This window comes from Solanum tuberosum, unplaced genomic scaffold, assembly GCF_000226075.1.
Source record: "Solanum tuberosum cultivar DM 1-3 516 R44 unplaced genomic scaffold, SolTub_3.0 scf00051, whole genome shotgun sequence".
Taxonomy (NCBI): Eukaryota; Viridiplantae; Streptophyta; class Magnoliopsida; order Solanales; family Solanaceae; genus Solanum; species Solanum tuberosum.
In genome coordinates, this window is record NW_006238978.1 from 1,643,435 (window position 1) to 1,665,637 (window position 22,203).

At 32.1% G+C, this 22,203-nt stretch overlaps 2 protein-coding genes and 1 long non-coding RNA gene across 3 annotated transcripts in view; 2 read left to right on the plus strand and 1 right to left on the minus strand.

Moving 5' to 3' along the window:
• Positions 1-130, plus strand: part of LOC107060025 (uncharacterized) — a 1,885-nt gene extending 1,755 nt beyond the window's left edge. The window contains exon 2 of the long non-coding RNA XR_001473086.1: positions 21-130. This is a non-coding gene — a long non-coding RNA (uncharacterized lncRNA). The remainder of the gene's footprint in view (positions 1-20) is intronic.
• An 11,646-nt stretch (positions 131-11,776) lies between these two features.
• LOC102584708 (mitogen-activated protein kinase 17) lies at positions 11,777-15,544 on the minus strand. Its single transcript, XM_006344181.2, has 12 exons — positions 15,490-15,544; positions 15,360-15,419; positions 14,386-14,794; positions 14,169-14,296; positions 13,794-13,853; positions 13,524-13,673; positions 13,275-13,430; positions 13,060-13,197; positions 12,898-12,971; positions 12,478-12,570; positions 12,122-12,380; positions 11,777-12,008 (listed from the first exon to the last, which is right to left on the minus strand). The coding sequence occupies exons 2-12, from the start codon at positions 15,360-15,362 to the stop codon at positions 11,937-11,939; spliced, it is 1,542 nt and encodes a 513-aa protein (XP_006344243.2). The 5' UTR covers positions 15,363-15,419; positions 15,490-15,544; the 3' UTR covers positions 11,777-11,936.
• Positions 15,545-19,250: 3,706 nt separating this feature from the next.
• LOC102584366 (60S ribosomal protein L31-like) lies at positions 19,251-22,094 on the plus strand. The gene is made up of 3 exons (XM_006344180.2): positions 19,251-19,305; positions 19,400-19,515; positions 21,563-22,094. Exons 2-3 carry the CDS (start codon positions 19,433-19,435, stop codon positions 21,840-21,842), a joined length of 363 nt encoding a protein of 120 aa, XP_006344242.1. The 5' UTR covers positions 19,251-19,305; positions 19,400-19,432; the 3' UTR covers positions 21,843-22,094.
• The last annotated feature ends 109 nt before the right edge of the window (positions 22,095-22,203 follow it).

A 22,203-nucleotide genomic window follows, 5' to 3' on the forward strand; every position in this document is an offset into this window, starting at 1 on the left:
GCATCTATTTCGTGATGCAGGTCCGGGCACTAGTAGCCAGCGTTGATCGAGCTTGGAGTAGACTTATCCGGAGACGGGGGTGAGCACACGGCGTTTTGTACTATTTCAGTCTCCATCTGTATATATAGACTTGTCTTTTTCCTTTCGAGGCAGTCCAGTCTTTGTTGTCCAGTTTTGGGACTTATACTCATTTTGTAGTAGCTCTGTACTGGTGACTTCCAGGTTCTGGGAGGGATCTTTATTTGTATATATGTTTTTGGTTTGATTCCGCATGTTTATATTGTTAATTTCCTACTCTTGTTTAGTTTCTACCCTCAGACCCATTACTTGTTGTTCCGGGTTACGGGTTGGCTTACCTACTGGTGGGTTATAGTAGGTGTCATCATGACTTGAGGAATCGGGTCGTGACAATGTGTTTGTATGTGTAGATACATTTTTCTCTCGCTTTATACAAACAGAAACACAATTTATACATTTGTATTTGTATAAAGTGAGAGAGGCGAAGGAGAGTGGCGAGCGAGATTCGCTGGGGAGAGAGGCAAGTGACAAACTATTTGCTACGGATTAGAATTAAATGAAACTGTGGTTATAACATTTAATTTAAATTAATAGTTTGCTATTGTATAGCATTTTTCCTAAAAAGAATATTACAAATTAAAAGTCATAATGAAAATTATCATAATTTAAATAACAATCAAAATAAATTGTATTGTATTTAAACTAATATCACAATATAATGGGTAGCAACAATCAAAACATGAAACTACCTTCTTCTTTTTTAATAAGCGTGTTACTATAAAAAAAATAATCCAGAATAGACCCGTATAGTTTCACTAAAATTACCAAATTAGAATCTTTTTTAATAAGCGTGTTACTATATAAAAAAAAAAAATCCAAAATAGACTCGTATAGTTTCACTAAAATTACCAAATTAGAATCTATAGTACGTTGTAATAATTAATAATTCTAAATAATTTTAATCTGATAATTTAAAACATTATTACATTAATATATATTTTTGCGACGTTTTCTTAATATATTAACCAAATTTTTGGACATCCATGCTTATGAACCTTACGTTGAATGAATTTTGGGAACTCGACGCCATCTTCAAAATTAGCATAGTTAAAATTGATATGGTTTTCCCTCGATTTTCATACCTTATTTGAGCTCTACTTTTTTTTTTTTTAGTAAAATCAAAACATTACCATAAATGTTTTTACTTTTTGAAAGAAAAAATATAATTATATTTCATATTTTGATATTTTTTTCTTTAGAGAAAATTTTTTGAACTCTGTAAATTGAGCCTCCTCTAATCATATTAAGAATACAACAACATCCGCAATGTCATTTAAGAGTTTTGTTTAGGGAGAGATTTTCTCCCAACATGTTTATGTTTTTTCAATATAAGTTTTATAATATGTAATTCAATTGACCAAATCATATAATAATATTTTGCTTTTTTAGTATAGTTCTTTGTTATCTGATTTATCGAGTCTATGATTTGCAATTATAAACTTCCACATGAAACCATGATTACTTTCGAACCCAACAAAAATTCACTAATTTCAAATTAAATCGATATAATATATCTCTTTTTTTAATTATCATAAATGTTTACTTTTCCTAGTTACTATAGGATTATATTTGTTGCTCCCCTTATAAATGTACTAGCCTGGATTTTATAACCTTATATTTTAATCGCAACCAAATAATGGCCCTTAGAAGCATATGGCAAGAAGAGACCCTCATAGATATCATGGACATGATACTGAAAAGAGTTGGCATTGGTGACTATGTACGTATGACTCTCGTTTGCAAGTCATGGAGATCAATGCTTGCTCATCTCAAGCCATCACATCATCTTACCGCCCCTTGGCTTTTACAGATAAAAGATTGCGTGTATAACGATCATATAGGATTCAACTTCTATAGTTTGTCTGAGGATCGTTTTTATTCTTTTAAACTACCTACTCATATCTTGAATAAATATCCTAAGGTAGCTCATGGTGCTACGTTCTGTTGTGCAACTTCTAATGGCTGGTTGGTTCTTGTTGCTGGACCGGACCATAACCCTGATATGTTCCTTTTTGACCCTATTTCAGAAATTGATGTCAAACTCCCTCCATTGACAACAATACCATTCTCGTCACGTTTTGATTATCGACGCGGTAATGCGTTCCAAAAAATCGCATTTATGGTTAATATGGTTCATGTATTTTCAATTTCGAATGATTATTCAACTAGAAATCTCATAGTCGTGGTGAATTTTATGAACGAGTTGGAAGATGAAGAAGTCGGAGAAATATTGGGATTTTGTAATTGTGACATTGGAGTGACAGAAGAAGAGAGATCATGGAAATTATTTGATGCAGATGGAACAATTACCCACAAAAATATTGAAAGCATGTTATTTCACAATGATGTGTTATACATTATTGTTTCTAAGGAAGAGGACTTTTTGAGTTTTAAGTCAAGTCAAGATAACGATAGAATTGGTAAAGAAATAAATTATGTTGTCGTGACTGATCGTTGCGAGTTGAAAATAAAAATAATCAATATAGTAAAACACAACACGGCTCCTCATATTCGGCCTTGTAATAATGAGCTTCGTTATATTGCTTATTCTGGCCTAAAATATACTTATTTGGCTAAGTCAATTACAGGGGAGTTGCTTATAATTTGGAATAACACAGATCCATTTTCTGAAGATGATGTTGATTATGATCTCGTTATTTATCATACTACTAAATTGACAATCGAGCGATATGAAGGTATTGAGAAAAAAAGTAAAGACTTCAAATACATCTCTAGTTTGGGTGATCAAACACTATTTGTGTCACCAAATAGTAATTCCTTTTCAATTCCTACCATAAGTGGCAATGGATACCAAGCAAATGGCATCTATTTTACTGTGGATGTGCTTGATACTCTACACAAGAAATCTCTAGCCCTTTATCGTCAATCGGGTATTTATTGTATGCAAGAAGGAAGGATCAAACGACCTTTTCCTAATCCACCAATGTGGTTTCAACCACGACTTAGCAATTAAACAACCACATTCATTTTCGTTGCTTAGTAGTGATTTTCATATGTATTATTATACATGTTATTCAAGTTTTGGATGTTCAAATTATTCTCATGAAATGTTAAGTTTTGTTATGAACTCTGTTTTTTACTCATAATGAACAGAAAATCAAGGAAGTAATTGAATAGGATGAGTTTTGACCTTAGGAACTACATAAATGTCGAGAATCAACCAACGGAAAAATCCGTAGCCCAGGTGACTCACAGCCTCCCTCTCACCCAAATAAATGAAATGGGATGAATCAAATCAATAAGCTTTTTGATTGATTCAGGGTGCAGCGAAGCCAAATTCAATCAAGGAAAGGGGGCTTATTCTCAACCCTTCTCCGCAAGCTCTTTCAGTTGTTGGATGCGCAAAACAACCAATTCCCCTTTACGATGACTCGGTGACCTTTGACACGTTACACCTGGTTGCACGTAATCTTGATTGGAATGGTATACCAATAACATAAATGGTACTAACTAGGATGATTCTCCCTAAGTCTATTCAAGTTTCGTAAAGCCATGTCAAAGTCGTTAATAGACCCTAAAAACTATAAGAAAGTAGATATATAACGACATTTATTTGGTGACATGTCGGGAAAAAAAAGAACTTTTCGACATTTACGAAAGAATGTCATATTAGTAACAACATTTGATACAAGTATCATAAAAACAACGACATTTAGTGATTATTTAATGAATAACAATTAGTGAGTAATTTGGAACTAATGAAAATTACTTTAAACAATATATATATATTATAGTCGTGAAGATATATATGTTTGCTTCATGTTATAAAAATTTGAGGCAATAACTAGCTCAATAGCTTCATGTTATAAAAATTTGAGGAAGTAAAGTCATTTGTTTAGCTAAAATATTTTATTTCAAGTTTTATATTTTATTACTCCGTAGTGTACGAGTCTAATTTGGTAATTAAGTCAAACTATACAAGTCTATTATGGATTTTTGTTTATAGTAACACACTTAATTAAAAAAAAGAAGAAGGTGGATTCTGGTTTGGATTGTTGTTACTTGTTACCCCTATTGTGACGGTAGTTTAAATACAATATTTATTTTGATTGTTACTTAAATTTTAGTATAAAGTACAGAAATTCAAACAATTTAGGTGTTAATTATATCATATTCCAAAAGTTTCCCAAGTTACAATAATTTTGAATTTTTCAAAACTCACGAATACATTATTCCTTCGTCCGATACATGGCAAATATTATATAACTATAAACCAGATTCATATTAATTTAGGTTTGAAATAATTGAGGTTATGTATTAACAATAACATTTGTTCTAGACACATTATACACAAACAAAATTGTAATGTATCGAATACATTTTACACAAACAAATTTATCCAAAAAAGCGGTAATCAAATAATGAATTTTTGATGTTTGATCAGGCAAAATTATTTGATTCTGGTTTTTCTTAATTATTATTAAATTGATAAGTACAGATACTACACATGGTTGTGGTTATTTTGTATGAAAAACACAAATTTTTTCTTGGGGATTTCTTGTATTTACAAGAAGATCAATTCACATAGGAAAAATCTCCGTCTTTTTTTTTGGGTACTGAGGGCGGCTTAGTGCCTTTAAAAACGAGGCATCTGTCTTAGGTCCTCAAATTTGAGGGGCCCATTATTTAAAAGTAATAATAGAATTATTATAAGTATTTTTTAACTAAAAAAATATTATATTGTGTCTTTTTTTTAGTTTGTTTCGAAATATTAAACAATTTTTTTTTTTGTCAATTTTTAAATTTAACTTCCACGTGACATGTTTAAAACTATAAGATTTAAATAATACTTTGGTATATATATCCATAGAAAAATTAAAGCTTTTTCATTTAAAAGAAGATATAACTTTGGATTTCAAAAATTAAAAAAAATAAAAGATAGATGTCCAATTTATTTTTGATTTTAGACCACTAATTAACTGACGTCAAAATTGCCTAGACTTAGTAGCTTCTTCAGGATGAAACTTAATAAAATTAATCCATCTTATGAAGAAACTGACAATCTTATGCAGAAAAAGCTACTTTCGAGAAGTTTCATAACATCAGAGATTCTCCTATCCGTCATCCGCCATTTTTTGAGTGCAATGAAAAAGAAGAGAAAAAAAAGAAGAGAAAAAGGTAAACTTGAAATGGAAAAAGAAACTAAGCTAAGAACTAGAAAATTGAAGATACAAAGAAAAAAACAAAATTTTAAAACACTCAAAAGCAACGTAAAGAACAAAAACCATTAAAAATAAGGATAGAAAAGCAAAAAATACACTATAAGTCGTGTCTTTCAGTATCGATACAGTGAAGAAAGGTGGAGAAATTGTAGAATCTTTAAGTTCTTTAAGGAAGCGAAATATTGATTCTCTCTCAGTAACTTGGACTTGGCCATTGGGGAAGATGATGATCTTCCGTAAGTGATTTTCTAAACTTTGTTTATGGTGTAAAGTAGTTAGAAGTTTACATAGTTACAGAGTTCGTTTTGACGGTAATCCATTTCACATATTTTTAATTATAAAAAAAAAATTGTTTAAAAAAGCAAAGGGACAATTTGGTAAATAAAACAAGGTCTTTCTTTTATGTATGTATTTAATAATAGGCCAAATGGTCTGATGGACCCTTGTACTTGTATCAGTTTGTATTCTGGACCCTTCTACTTAATCATTTGTCAACTGGATCCTTATACTCTATTAAAATGAAACTTTTAAGCCCCGCTAACCATGTGTGTAGCTCACTCTCCTTTATATAAATGACATGTCATATCCACGTCATATATATTAGTGCCATGTCATAATTATTTCATAACTATTTTTTAAATTATTAACCCAAAATTATTTAATAAAAGGTAAAATAATAAAATTTTAAATTATTCTTTAAAGTAAACCTCCATATCTTATTCTCCCCAATTTCACTGTCCACGGCCAAAATATACCGGAGAAGCCATTGCCGCCGTCGTCGCCATTTTTGCCGACGAAATCGCATATACTCTCCTCACCTATCTTCATCTCCACCGCACACCATAACCATTTGCCTTTCCTCCTCCAACCTTTACAAAACCAACAACCTAAGCCTGGTCATCACTAGATCTGGCCGAGAAGTATCAGATCTAATTCATGAAAGACGTTGCAATGTCTGAATCTACCAATGAAAGCTATGCAAGGTGTAAACACTATATTTCACCTGAATCTACAAAATTGTTCAGGGATCAATGAAGATGCATTTTCAACATAAGTTTTCCATTCTCAGGTAGCCACTAGAGGAACAGATCCTTTAAAAGGAAGCATGCAAGAATAGGTTACATACTTCACAGTATCTATCAATATTGTTGTTACATACTTCACAGTATCTATCAATATTGTTGTTACATACTTCACAGTATCTATCAATATTGTTGTTACATACTTCACAGTATCTATCAATATTGTTGGTGGTCTCCGGCGTGCACCACCAACGCTGCTTCTCTCTCACTCCACTGCGATTCAATGTGGTCTCTGGCGAGTACCACCAACACCGCTTTCTCCCTCCGTGGTTAATCAGTGGACTCAAGATGTGCCCAAGATTTGGTAAATTGATGTTAACAGATTGTGGAGAAGAAGAAAGAAGGGTTGGATATGCGATAAAAATGGTTGAAAAGGATGGGATAGTGGGTGAAGAAGAAGGAATTTTTTAATTAATTGTTTTTAAATTTTTTATTTCTTTTGTAATTTAATATTTTTTAACTCAAAAATGTTATTCACTCGCCTAAAGAAGCGCGTAGTTACACATTTTTGCCAACTCACACATTCTAATGCCACATAAGCCTGGTCAACGGTCAGAGGGATTTGTTAAATTGTGTTTTATTGAGTATAAGGGTTCAGTTGACAAATGATTAAGTAGAAGGGTCCAGAATACAAACTGATACAAGTACAAGGGTCCACCAGACCATTTGGCCTTAATAATATAGAGATTAGTTATGAGATAATCTATGAATAATTTTATACGAATTTTACACAAATCACACAGTGTTAAGAGTTAATTATATCATATCTCTACTTTTTTTCTAATTATAAAAATTCCTTAAATTTGGTGGAATCTAGATACATTGCAAAATGTCTCGATATATCTCGTTCCAATTTCGAATACATCGCTCAGCGTCTCGATACATTGCGTCTCAATTTCGAATACATCATTCAATGTCTTGATATATCGCGTAAAGTGATGTATCCGATCGATATGTCGCGTAAAGTGATGTATCCGAAATAGGAGAGAGTAAGGATTTTTGTAATTTTTTCAAATAGCTGGAAATTTTAGGGAATATTATAAAATAAGTTGTGAAGTATTTTTTCCTAATTTTAATCAAAGGTTTGTAGTTCAAGCTCTGAATATAAATAAAATCTTGTTTGAGAGTATAACCTTTGTAATAGGCCTTGTAATGTGTGATCCAAATTAACTGGAACTCCAATATAAACATCTAACATCAAGTGAAAAACTAAGAAAAAAAGAATCCAAGTATATACAATATGTATGTAATACTTATCTACAGAATAAACAGAGTACTCATTCCATCTTTTGACTACATATTGAGTGATTTATAAACTGTACAAATATTTATGAATTATTTTAGATCATATTTTTAAAAAATTTACGTCAAATTAAATTACATCATATAAATAGAAACGGAGATGATATCGTTTTACTTATTATTTGTCTTCACTCCTATTTATATGATCTTTAAGTTCTTTTAACTGTTGTGGTAGAAGTTCAATTCTTGATTTATTTTTGTTCTTGTTGTTGTTTAAGTATATGTGGTGTGTTATCTCATTTTCTTGATTTTGTATATTCTAGTGAGTAATGATGCAATATAAGGAGTATATTTGATTCCACGATGAAGTTGTGTGATTGATTGACATTATTTTCTAGGAATTTAATGGAAAAAACTTACTCGCATCGCAATGCAATTTCTATTATTACGTGATTTAATAAAGTAAAATTGAACTATAAATTTAAACACATGATATGCATATATTTGCTTGGTGTAAACTCTCGATGCGGGTAAGTTTTACCCAAATTTAATACGTATAAAATGCAACCTGAAATCATCTTTTGTAAAAAAAAATAAAAAAAAAAATACATACATGACTGTTCATTTTAATTTTGGTTAATATTTTCACTCAAAAATTATTAAGGTTTTTTATAGACTGATATATATTAAAAAGTTATGGCAAAAAAGTTCTTGACAAACATCAATACATTCCAAAAAATTATTAATACAAAATGAAACTAAATAAAATATCGGTAAAGATTATAAAAATTTATCAGTTTTAGAGAAAAAAAATTGATATTTTGTTGAGAAAAGGGAGAGAGACATCTATAGAGAGAGACAAAAGTTGAGCGTGACTTGTTTTTGGGTAATATAGCGCAATAAATAAGTTTGAATGATGTTAAGATTTTTCTACCAAGTTGATTTATTTGGATCTTTTTAGACCCCATTAAGATGTTTTTTTTTAAAAAAAAAAAAGAATTATTAATGGACTTAATTAATGAATAGAATCTTGTATATCTCCTAAACGTTATACAAGACATTTTCACAATTTGAGAACACAAAGCAACACAGTAGCTCCACATCTTTTCCACTCAAATTAACAAAACAAAACAGAAATTACATTCAACTACAATGCTAAACTAGTATGCCAAATCTTGATTAAAAAAAATCAGTTTTCTTTGTCAAAATCACAATAGAATAAGTAACCACAAGGACAAGGAAAATCACAACATCAACCACTTCCTTTTTTCCCTTTCAATCACCTATCTCTTCACTCTCATTTACTTGTTTTAATGAATACAACGTCTGAATTCGTTGATACATAATGTCACACATCAATAGTTTGAAAGATATGTACTATAACCGATATGCTAGAGAAACACCTACACTTAATTAGGTCCTATTACCCTAATTAAATTTAGGTGTGTCTCTAGTATTTCAATCATAATCTAACAGATACTTGTGCTTTATCAGTCATAATCACTTATCTCTTCACTCTCATTTACTCAATCCCCAAGTATCAATTGAAATCACAACACATTAGTACCGTATTGTATTGTTTTATGAATACAACGTCTAAATTTGTTGATACAATATGTCAAAATCAATATTTTGAAAGATAAGTACTATAATCGATATCCTAGAGACACACCTAGACTTAACTAAGTCCTATTATCCTAGTTAAGTTTAGGTGTGTCTCTAGAATTTCAATCATAATCTAGGAGATATGTTGATGGCTGAAAGTTGACTTAGTTTGCCCTTTTTGCTTTTCGATGATCACCATAACTGTATATTCACCAAAGAAATAATCAAGGTGTCTAATCTAATATACAAAGTATTATAAATGGAGTGAATTTTAACTTCGGAAAAGGGTCAAAATTGCCCCTAAACTATGTGAAAATAGATTACTTATACCTTCCATTTACATTTTGGGATCAAAAATACCCCCGTCGTTATCCTAGGAGACCACAAATACCCTCAAGAGTTAACACCCCAAACATGGGACTAATCCCTCCACCTAAGCATTGCCAACTAAGATTCACTACAAAAGAATTTGACCTTTAGCGGCAACAATAGTCGCCACAAAAAGCCCAGAAATCGTCACTAAAAGTTTTCAACATTAAATTCTAATTTTGTGTTTTTTCTTCATTGTTTTTAAAAACCAAAATGATATCGATTAAGTAGGAGTTTTAAGACACTGTATGTTTTATTTTATGTCATATGTAAATGTATAAAATGTACAATGATGCATTATATAGTAGGAGATTTGAATCGAGAAGTAATTTTGATGATTTTTCGTAATAATATTGGATATTTTTAATATTGATATTGCAAAGTTATTTATTTTAGAAAATTAGGTTGCAATCGAAAATTAATTATCATATTTTTTTGGTTGAAAAAATAGGTTTTACTAGCAAATGGTTATTGGAGCCTTAGTCGCCACTAAAAATTACTAATAACCTTTAGTGACAATATTTTGGGATTTTGTGGCAACTTTATCGCCATTAAAGGTCAAATTCTTTTGTAGTGAATCTTAATTGACAATGCTTAGGTGGAGGGATTAGTCTCATGTGGCTTGCCACGTCACTAATAATTTGGAGTGTTAACTTTTGAGGGTATTTGTGGTCTTCTAAGATAACGGCGAGGATATTTTTTATCCCAAAATGTAATAAAGGGTATAAGTGATCTATTTCACATAGTTTAGGGGCAATTTTGACCCTTTTCCTTTTAACTTTAATATTCGTACATATTTAATAAATATTATTTAAGCAAATTCTATTGCATTTGATACTAGAATTGAATTTGATACTTGATTATTATGCGTCTCGAAATACTAAATGCAATAAATCTTTGACATGTGAAAATTAAAAAAAAATGGTGATATTTTTTGCTATTAGAGTAACAAAGTATACTACTTTATATTGGTCAATAATTAACTTGTCGAGATAAAGAATTTATTTGTATGGTTCTATTTTTATGATAGGTAATTCAATGATAAGCCATGAATTCTAAGGCAGTGATTTTTGAAAAGAGACTTTAGGCAGTGATTTTGGCGAATTCGAATTTAGATAGGTAGCGATACCGAACGCCAGATGAAAAATCAAAAAACAAAACGTGTAGTTTTTCTGAGTTTCACCCAGAAACATTAACAAGTTCATCAGTTCTCATAAAAGCAAAATGTAATGGCGTTTGGAGGCGAATTTGTGAACGAAAGAGTTCTAAACTGGGAATTTGACTCAAAAAAAGTGAACAAAATTCACTTTCAGAAGCAAAAACCCATACTTAGAACTGCAACAAATCCGTACTATGATGCCATTTTTTCATTTAGGCTTTGAATTTGCAGGGCACCCCACAGAAAACCTGTAAGTATTTCAGAGCTATAATTCATAAGCTCTCCCCTGTTTTGCAATCCAAAGCCCTACAAATTCATTTCACAAAAATAAAATTCAAAAAGCTGAAGAAAAAAAAAGAAGACAAAGCAATTCGCCGTAAATTGAACAGAAATTTTCGGAGCTCTACAATGGTGTTTAGCTTGAATCTGCTAATGAAGAAACCCTAATTGAGTTTTCTTTTTTATTTATAGAGAGAGAAAGAAAGAGAATACTGTTGGGCTGGGCTTTGGAGTTTGGGCTAAAATGCATGTGTCGTTCGATTTTAGGTTTTGAAAAAGTGGATATCCAATATTGAACTTTTCAATTTCGATTCAATTTGATTTGGTGTTTTTAGAACGAGTTTTTGATGGGAATGAAAAATAAAATGAGGATAAAATCAAAGTATAAGACGCTTAAAAATTTAAAACTATGTTAAGTGATGATCTGTCTTATCATGGAACACTTATATTGTGCTTAAAAGACCATGTTTGTTTTTGTCAAGAATATTGTGCCCTCCAACTACTTCTCGAGGAAAATCAAAATGAAGATGGATTCCTTTACATGGCATACATCAACAAAAATACGTATGAATTTCTCTTGAAAATTAATATTTGAAGTTAACTATCTGAATTGTAAATCTATTTCTACTTTGATTTGTTTATGAATGATTTAATTGCTACTTAACTTCTGTTTTTTGGTCAATTAAATGTCCATATATCTTTTTAGGAGAACAATATAGACTGGATTATATACATGAAAATAGTTGCTGAGGTAGTTAAAATTAAACTCTTCTCATTCATTGCATTCGATGAAGCTGTCAAAGCATATAAAATTAATCTAGAACGCCATACAGACGAAAATGGCCAGGTCTTGGACCTCTTAGTAGCCAAACTGTTACATTCTAGCAAGTATTACTAATCAGAAATCTATCAGTAGCTCATCCGCGCCAGAAGAAGAAGTCAAGCATACAATGTTGCTGGCTCCTTTGACGATCTACTAATCCCATTATCATATCGTTTGTAAGTTGTATCCTGAGGAGAAATGCAGAGTTAAGGTGAAAACATGAACGATAGAGAAGTGTTTCTTTATTTTGTGAGTGAGTTGTTTTCTGAAGATCAAAATGTGACATATGAGAAGAACTTACCTCACAGTCATCCCACACTGCCCCAACACACTTGGAAAAGCTAATGCTAGCACTTCTTATTAAGCAACGCGCTGTGTTGCTTGTTGGACTAAGCTCATTCTGGCTATGACCTTCATTTTCATTACTCGAATCAGCTTTGTTGACCTCGTCTGTTCCTCTCTGGCTTAGAAGGCGTTTATGAGCAACAACTGTTTCAACATGTCTTTCGAAATCATCATGTTGATCAGTTTCCTCGTCTATTGAGACATAGACACGCTCTCTGTCGAAAAAAAATTATGAGTTTATTTGAGAGTAAGCAAATTTTATCCGCCACTACTCTTAAATGTAAGCAATAACAAATATCAGGGTCAACTAACCTGGGCAAAGAGGTATATCGCCTTGGATGGTGCGTAATATTTCTTCCATCTCCCTCAAGTAGGTCAAATTGTTCCTTAAAGCAATCAACACCACTGAATGCAGATCAAAATTCATGTTAGTAGTGCATTCAAAATTATAGCTTAATGCACACAATAGAAATTAGGAAGACTTCAGAACGATCAAGAGAATTCTCAAACTCCTGATGGAAGACACTTATATATTATGTGTCAATTCGAGTGATGCATTTTTGGAAATATTCTTGAAGCTCATTTTGATCCATTACAACAATTTCTATTAATACATGACCAGTTGAAACTGAGTGGAGTGTTCAAAACTGGAAGACCACTGCTTCAAGTATGGGCGCGGGTTGTAGTTGCAACACAAGCAAGTGTATGAATAAGGAGAACTATTGACAGTACCTTGGGTACAAAAAGCTAGTGTGTTCAGTGCCATGAAGATACTCCTGCAACATCTGAGGGTGGTACTCCAAAATCTGTCCAGGGAAACATCAATGTTGTAGTACAACGGAGGCAGAACAAAATGAATGTCCACGAAAGATAAGAATGTTTGACAACGCATACCTCCCGGTAGATGAGTTCTGTAATATCCTCTTTTGCTAGTTTTCTTCTTTCAAAGTCGAATTCAAATTTTGAAATAGGCCGAGCAGATGGTTCATGCTCAATGTTTGCTAAACCACGGAAGTACGGATGTGCTAGTGCCTGTATTAGGATAACATGAGTGGATTATAACTTGCATCACAAACTGCAATAAATGTACTATGTTTTCTAAGTCCTACCTCTTCAGCAGACGGGCGATCTTGGGGGTCAAAAGCAATCAAACTCTCAAGTAATCTTAGAGCTAATGGATCTATATCCGGGAATTTTTGAGAGAGAGGAACAGGAGCTTTCTTCGTCATGCTGCTTAAATGTATCCTTGCTTTGTCATTTTTAATCTACACATATGGGGAAAATGGATCAGACTTATTTGTCTATTCGTTATACATCACTAACTTATTGACTTTAACTGAGAAAAGGGAAGGACAAACCCTTGAAATAACTTCAGTGGATGGAGAACCAAGCAAATCAGTAATCAAATCCAATTGGTGGACGACATCATCCCCCGGAAACAATGGCTGCTTTGTAAGCATTTCTGCAAATATACATCCTATACTCCACATATCAACTGCCGGCGTGTACTGCAATAAGTAGTTTGTTTTAGAATTGATACAAAATAGAACTAATTCTGAAGTGTCACCGGATAAGAAACAGAAGTACTCCTATAAGAATGTAAGTTATCCTATAAATGACATACTTACTTTGGAGTAAAATGAACCACAAAGTTCAGGAGCACGGTACCAACGAGTTGCCACATAGTCCTATACAGAGCAAAGAAGTTAAGAATCTTACTTGGAATAAAACAAAAATAGTGTTTAGATAGAAAAAGAAGGGATAGACTATGAAACAAAGAGAAGTATATGAGGTTTTTGAAAGGTATGTTGCTCGGATTCTCCAAAAATGCACTACTTTTAGAGGATCCAACATGCACCCGTCAACATTTTTGAAGAGTCCGAGCAACATAGCTTGAAAGAGGTGTAATAACTTGACATTTTAATGATAGCAATGAGACCTTTTGGCTGGATATTATGGTTAAGATATATTGAGAAAATTTTAAGTAGAGAAATGCTTCATACAGTCCAGAAAATAGCAGATGGGGTATCGCCAAATGCTGCCCGAGCAAGCCCAAAATCACAAAGTTTCAGCTTGCAATCTGCATTTGCTAAAATGTTCTTTGGCTTCAAATCTCGATGGAACACGTTTGCTGTTGAATCAATGAATGAGAGAATGTCATAAAATATGTAAAAGAGAAATCTAACTAGAATAACAGAGAGAAAAATGAGGAACAGCCACCTGTGTGCATATATTTTAAACCTCGAAGAAGCTGATACAAGAAGAATTGATAATGTTCAGGCGAGAGACTGCCGTTGGCCTTAATGACATGCTGAAGGTCACACTCCATCAACTCGAAAACAACATATATATCCTTGAATTCTCTCGGACATGGAGGTAACAGTATATGCTTTATTTCTACAATGTCTGGATGTCGAAGCAACCTTAGGAGCTTTATTTCTCTAAGAATACGAGTGGCTTCAGAGACATGCTCAAAAATATTGTTGATCTTCTTTATAGCTACCTTCTTTCCTGTATGAGTATCAACTGCTGATGCAACAACACCATAGCTCCCCTTTCCAACAACCTCTTGGATTTCATATTGATGTGCTTCACCATATTTAGTGAAGAATTCCTTGAAAGGCATTGTCTGAGATATTAAAAGACATGATTAGAACTGTACGTGTCCAAGTCCATATAAGCAGCCCATCAGTCCAATCTTCAACCAATATGGGACTTTAACTGGCTCGGGAGGATTGCCCAAGACCATATAACCAAACCATCAATACATTCCTCAACCAATGTGGAACTTTAGCCCACTCTTAACACTTACATTAATGTTCAGAAAGTGGAAATGCTTAAGAAATATTGTGAGTTATAAGGTAGTCATGGGAAATCAAACACTAGCAATGAAAATTAATAACATTCATAGTTTCACAGAGACAAAAAATACTAAAAAACAAAAAGTGGCAATCACAAATCAACAGCTAAAACTAACACAACTACTATGCAGGTGAACAACAATAAGGAAAACACCATTACACATGAATAAGTTAAACTTGATGATGAGAGTGACCGAATTGTTTACAAGAACAACAACATACCCAGTGAAATCCCAGAAAGTGGTGTCTGGGAGGGTAGACTGTTTCCAAAAGACCCTCGACTCAAGCAAATCAATGCAGTAATTAAAAGGAAAAAAGAAGAAGTGAAGTTACCATCTTTTTAGTATTTAGACTTCAATTTAAGATGCACCTGTTTAAAATCACATCCAAGACCTACAATATGTCAAAAAGTTAAAAATAAGTGCAATGAAAGTTTAAGAAAAATCAAAATAAAAGTTTATACCTCTGAATTATGGTTAGGGAAAACAGCTCTTAGATAATAATAATAATAATAATAATATGTCTTCTTCTCTCCACACTTTCTGGTAAGACTTTATATTTATACCTTCATGAAAGTGTAGCACGTCTAAAGAAACGACCAGGTAAAAGCAACCCCAGTTGAAAGCTGTTATATTTGTATCAGTAAAATATTAAAATACTATATAATAAAATTTAAAAAAGAAAATAGGCAAATTTAGAATATGTCAGCTTTACTTGTCCATATCACAATGTTCCCACAAACAGCTTTATCCAAACAATAATAAAGTAGAATTGAGGTACAAAGAGGTGCGCGAAAGCTGATTCAGATAATTTCAATCAATATTATTCGAATAGACAATTCATTTGATTGAATCCAGAAAATATGAAAATAGAATGTGTAAAGAAGTTATGAAGAATTAGAAAGAAAGAGCAGACCTTTTGCAAACTGAGGTAACTAGTGAGAATTTCTTCACTGAAAACTTAAAGGCTTTAGTCAGTTAGGACAAACTGATAACAGCCAATATTTTACCTATTCTTCAGGATCCTGTTTTGTTTTAGCTTATTTCACGTTCATTAATAAAAATATAAGGTATGATTTATTATGTTGATAATTTTTATCATATGTTTCTCGAGAATTGAGCACTATTAAGATACTTATTGTTTTTGTTAAAGTGACACTTATTTTGAAACAGATAAGGTGGATAACAGGAGCGTTAGTTAAGGGAACAATCAATCAAGCATGTATCAGTTTAAAGCTTAGTTGTACAAATGTTTTTGATTATATATTATGATATTTTATAAATAAATATAAATGAATAAGCATCGTCGACATAAGATGTACATTTAATTTATATATACCAAACTCTACGCACATTTATTTTTAGTACGGCCAAGGACAACATTTTTAGTTGACAAATTGCTTGTTTAATACAAATTTTATATGCCAAATATATATATAAAAAAAATTGGAAACGCGTCATTCCAAGCTTACAAATTATTATTCAAAAATATTCTAACTACATATATAATTACCAGATCAGTGGATTAACTTGTTTGATTTGAACTTTGAAAACATTCCTGATAAGTGATAACGTAGATGAGATATCCTATAATTATTGAAGATGAATTAATTAGTTAGTTATATTAATCTAACAACTGGTGGTTAATTGTTTACTAAGCCAACCACAAATAACGTGTTATCCCTTTTGATTTATTTAGAAATAATGATAGAAAGGGTTGACCTCGAACTTTAAGGAAATTGTCTTTTACTCTCATTTATAACTTAAATAAAAAAAAATTATCTAATAATTTTTTTAATTTGATGTACTTTATTATATTTTTCATGTGTGCTTTTTTGTGAAAAAAATAATATTATATAGCTAAAATAATATTTGTAACGAAATTATATCCCGACTGATCTAATGATAATTACAGAAATGATTTGATTAAAAAAAGTCATAAGTAGAGAAAGAATATTATGTTATATTATATTATTTCATTCAGTTTTTCTTATATTTCTGCTAGAATTTGACCAACACCACAAAACACAAGTTTCCTATTCGGTATTCGGAGCATGTATTGGAATATGTTTCCCACTTAGTATTTGAAGTTCGTATTAAAAATTTGACTAAATTTGAATTATGCATTACTCTAGTTTGTAATATTACGTATCTTATCAGATTTTTCATTAATATATATACACTTGTTTTTTTTTCTGGCTATGAGATGTGGAGAAATTAAACCTTCAATATTAAGATTTTTCTTGGATTCTTTTGACAGCAACCTTTGATGCTATTAGTTGAGTTGTCCGGTTGATGTAGACATAATTATTAGGAGACTCTTAATTTTATTAATTAATTAATGTAATAAAGGTCGACTTTGAACCATAGATAAATAAGATGTATAATTAAATAAAGTAAAATGGTTATTTTATGCTCCTTTTGTTTGTCATGACAATTAAATAATGTTTCAAGATATATACATTTAAAAACAAGGTGGATGGAATATGTAGTTTGTCTCTAGCTAAAATCAAATAAATTGTATTAACAAATTATAAAGTCAAATTGGTATACTTGAGCCAAATATATATGTATGGGAAATTAGGAGTTCAAATTTAATAGTTTGTCTCTTCCACTTGCCAAAGAACATTATAAATTTATAGTCTATCCTTTGATATTTTATTTATTTGAGATCATTTGCTTGAATATGCCGTTTAAAATATTGATGGATAGAAGTTGCAAAATGAAGATATTACTAATTAAAAGATAAGTTTAACATAGAAAATATATCTTGGAAAAGATATAAAATTGTATGATCAAAACCGTCTAGCTAAAATTAATTTCTGAAATGTTCCAAAACAAAAAAAGAAATAGTATATATTAGGTTGAAACAATAGCTCACAAAAATAAAGAGCAAACAACATAAATCTGACTAGTTTAGAGTTTAGTTATATGTCTTTGTTTATAGTTTTCGAAATTACCTTATGCACCACAGTTACTTTGCCAAATAGCACTCAAATACATGTATTTCATATACATGCGGGTCAAACACTATACCCAAAATAATCTTTAGCGACATTTAATTAAAAACATTAGCTTAATTACCACTAAAATATGTATTTTTAGCGGCAATTAGCACTTTTGTAAAATGTCTCTAAAACCTATAGTGACACTGGATCCAATTGCAATTAACTTATGTGGGTAAATGTTTTAGCACTCTTTATTAATGTATATATTTACTGCTGCTAAAAGTTATTTTTGCTATAGTAAAATTGGGTGTAATTTATTCCAAATACACCTTAACCAAGTGTGATCACATATATCTGGAATACACTAATTATCTCGCTCGCCTCTCCCCCTATGTATTTGTATTTCAAAATGTATTTGGTAGCAAAAATATATGTATCCAGTATCAAAAGATACATGTTGACTTTCTTGCTCGTCTCTTTCTTCTCTCGCTCGCATCTCCCTATGTATCCATATTTTAGAATGTATCTGGTAACAAAGATGCATGTATCTAGTATTAAAAGATACATGTTAACTATCTTGCTCGTCTATTTTCTCTCTCGTTCGCCTCTTTCCCTATGTATTTGTATTTCAGAATGTATCTTGTATCAAAGATACATGTATCTAGTATCAAAAGATACATGTTAATTCTCTTACTCGCCTCTCTCCTCTCTGACTCACCTCTCTTTATGTATCTAGTATCAAAAGATACATGTTGACTCTCTTGCTCATCTCTTTCCACTCTCGCTCACATCCTCCTATGTATAAGTATATTAGAATGTATCTGGTAACAAAGATACATGTATGTATCTGGTATTGAATGATACACGTTGACTCTCTTGCTCGTCTCTTTCCTCTCTCACTCGCCTCTCTCCCTTTGTATCTGTATTTCAGAATGTATCTGATAACAAAGATACATGTTGACTCTCTTCCTCGCATCTCTCCTCTCTCTCTCACCTCATTTAAGATACATATATCTAGTACTTTGTTATATGTATCTTACTTGAAATTTGAAGAAGTGATATATCTAACTTGAAATATGGTACGGAATTATTAATTAGTGAAACAATATGTAATTATTTCAAACTAAATTAGTATTTTTGATCCTTAATAGTACTTTATGGACAGATTATCAAGCCATATGGACCATTCTGGAAATTTGCCATCTGTGGGCCGAGAAAGCCCAAATAACATGAGCAGCTAAAGTAGGCAGGCCCAGCTAGAGAGTACAGCCTACAAAATAGCAATTGCGCTGCTTCACGGCCCGGTCTCTCGCCGTCTCCTTTGAAACCCTAGTAAGTTTGCCTTGCTCTCCTTTTCTTCTTCCATTGAAATTGTTGTTTAGGGTTTAAGCTAATTGAAGCAGGAATTTCTGCTCATTGTTTGCAGGGAAGTGTAAGTTTAGACTTAAAGGAGTTGAAAATGTCGGACAAAACCAAAGGAAGAAAAGAGGAAGTGGTTACCAGGGAGTACACCATCAACCTCCACAAGCGCTTGCATGGCTGGTAATCACTGTTTTTGTTTTGGATTTCTGTTTAATACGATTTTGATTATCACTTTCATAATCTGAATCAGTGTTTTGTTATTGTACCAAAAAATACATCTTTTGTTAAATAGAGCTGATTGCTTTTATCAATTTTATGATTATATGAAGAAAATTTGTCCCTAGAATATATAGCTGTGTTGTTTCATATCCAATGTATGGAGGCATTTTGAGTTCTAGAGTACGAATAACTGTTTCCGTTAGCTCATTTGACAACTGTGAGTGTGGAGCCTAAATGACATGAAAAAAGGCGAAGTTGGTAGAGTTGATCACTTTTGTCAATTTTATGGTTATCTGAATAAAATTTGACCCTAGAGTATATAACTGTGTTCTTTTATTTCCAATTTTTAGTTATCTGGTGCTTGTTTATCTATTATGTGTATTATGTAAATGCCAGATAGTAGGGATGCATTTTGAGTTCTAGAGTATGAGTTTCCACAGCTCATTTGACAACTATGAGCGGAACCTAAATGAGGCGAAGTTGACCAAAATAATGGGCAAAAAAAACTTTATGAAAACTGTCTATAGCGTACTAATTAAGTGCTCTATATGACTTCCATTGACGAACTGAACTTAATGGCCATTAAAGTCCCTCACCATCTTCCCCATTCAATATAGTGCACTAAATATTTAGTGCGCTATTTATTTAGTTAGCTTTAGCTTGAAAAAATTGTTTATTTCCTAATGTTAACAAAAGTTTAACTAAATTAACATTAGGAAAATAACTAATTTAATACATTAACATTATGGAATTAGATAAATAAGTAAATAGCGAAGGACACATTAAAAATTGAAATTAGTTTACTGATTGGCACATTAACAATTGAACAAATAACAAAGAATAAACAATTTACTAATAATAATTAAACAAAGACAAAAAAACACTTAATTGAAACTAAAAAACGATCAACTATTTAGAATACCAAGACTAATAAACAAATTAGCATGCTTTGGATATAGATGTATTAGACATTGAACACAATTCTTTTTGAAATAAATGCCTCAGTTGAAAGTTGTTTAGGGTTGATTTGAAACGTATTGAAAGTTGATTTTTTCCCGAGATTTTTGCTTTGAATCTTGTTCTTTGACTCAAACATACCTGTAATCTTGATTTTTGGGGAATTCTTAACGAGATGGGACTGGACCTTCAATGGCTTCACGTTTTTCTTTTTTGAAAATTGAATGGGGACCTGTGGGGAAGAAGAGGGTGAGGGACTTTTTAGGAGTTACATAGTGCACTAATTTAGTGCGTTTTATTGCACCATTGACTTTAACGGCTATTAAGGCCTGGTCTGGCGATGGAAGTCATAATAAATTGTCCATTATTTTGGTCAACTTCGATCTTTTTTCATGTCATTTAGGTTCCGCTCTCGACAATATATAGATAGCCAGGCTATAGTGTGCATGAGTGAGTGTTTGCTAAAAATGTATGAACAGTGGGCCATATTGTCAACTAGTGTGAAAAGAAAAATGGAATAGTAAGTAAATAAATACCCATTTTATTCAAGGTGCTGTTAGGAAAGAATATTGACATGCTTCATAACTATTGTACACCAAAATCACTCAGGTTAAGCTTAATTTATCACTTGAATGTATTGGCTGACTGGAATTTGTGGAATAGAGACTGTCCAGATATTTCATATTGCTGCTATGGTTATAATAATTTCATTTGTTGTGTGTTTAAACTGATTTTGTGTTGCTAAATGATCAAACTACCATTATTTTCATAGTATTTTTAGTGTTCTCATCATCAATATGATGTGTGTGCTGTGTATTTTTGTTGATGAACCCCTCGATGCTCTCCTGTAAAATTATGACCTATAGAGTACTACTATACATTTCGGTATCATAGACCAGGACTATTAGCTTTATGTTTTGGTGGGGAGAGATTTCTGTTGAAATTTCCTTTTGGCTTGGTGAAAACTGTTAACAGCACGTTCAGTTTTAGTATATATGCTACTCCATGCCGAGTAGTGGTCTAACATTAGAATGCTATGCTTTTGTAACAGCACGTTCAAGAAGAAGGCTCCCACAGCCATCAAGGAGATCCGGAAGTTTGCAGTGAAAGCTATGGGTACAAAGGATGTCAGAGTGGACGTGAAGTTGAACAAGCACATCTGGAGCAGAGGAATCCGAAGTGTCCCAAGGAGAGTCAGAGTTCGTATTGCTCGCAAGAGGAATGATGACGAAGATGCAAAGGAAGAGCTCTACTCCCTGGTTACTGTAACTGAGATCCCACCAGAGGGATTGAAGGGACTTGGCACCAAGATCATTGAGGATGAAGATTAAGCTATCAGTAGTGGAGAACGATAGACACATTATTTATTTGAGAATTATCAATTTTGTTTCGAAACTTAATTTGTTCTTGGACTAATATGGTCTACTTCACAATTCGGATTGTTAGATTTGTGTGCCTTGGGCTTACGAGATCCAATTATCTGCTGTGTCAGTATATGACCATGCAAGTATTTTTGTGATTTCTAGATTTCGTGCGGTGATTTTGGTTGTGCTTTATATAATAGTAGTATCTGCAAGGGTTAATGTTGGGTGTCTGTGCTTAGCTAGAAAGCCTTTTACTGTGATTTCTTCTATTTGATTACGAACATATATTCATCAAAGTTGTATTCTGTGATCTTCATTTCAAACCCAA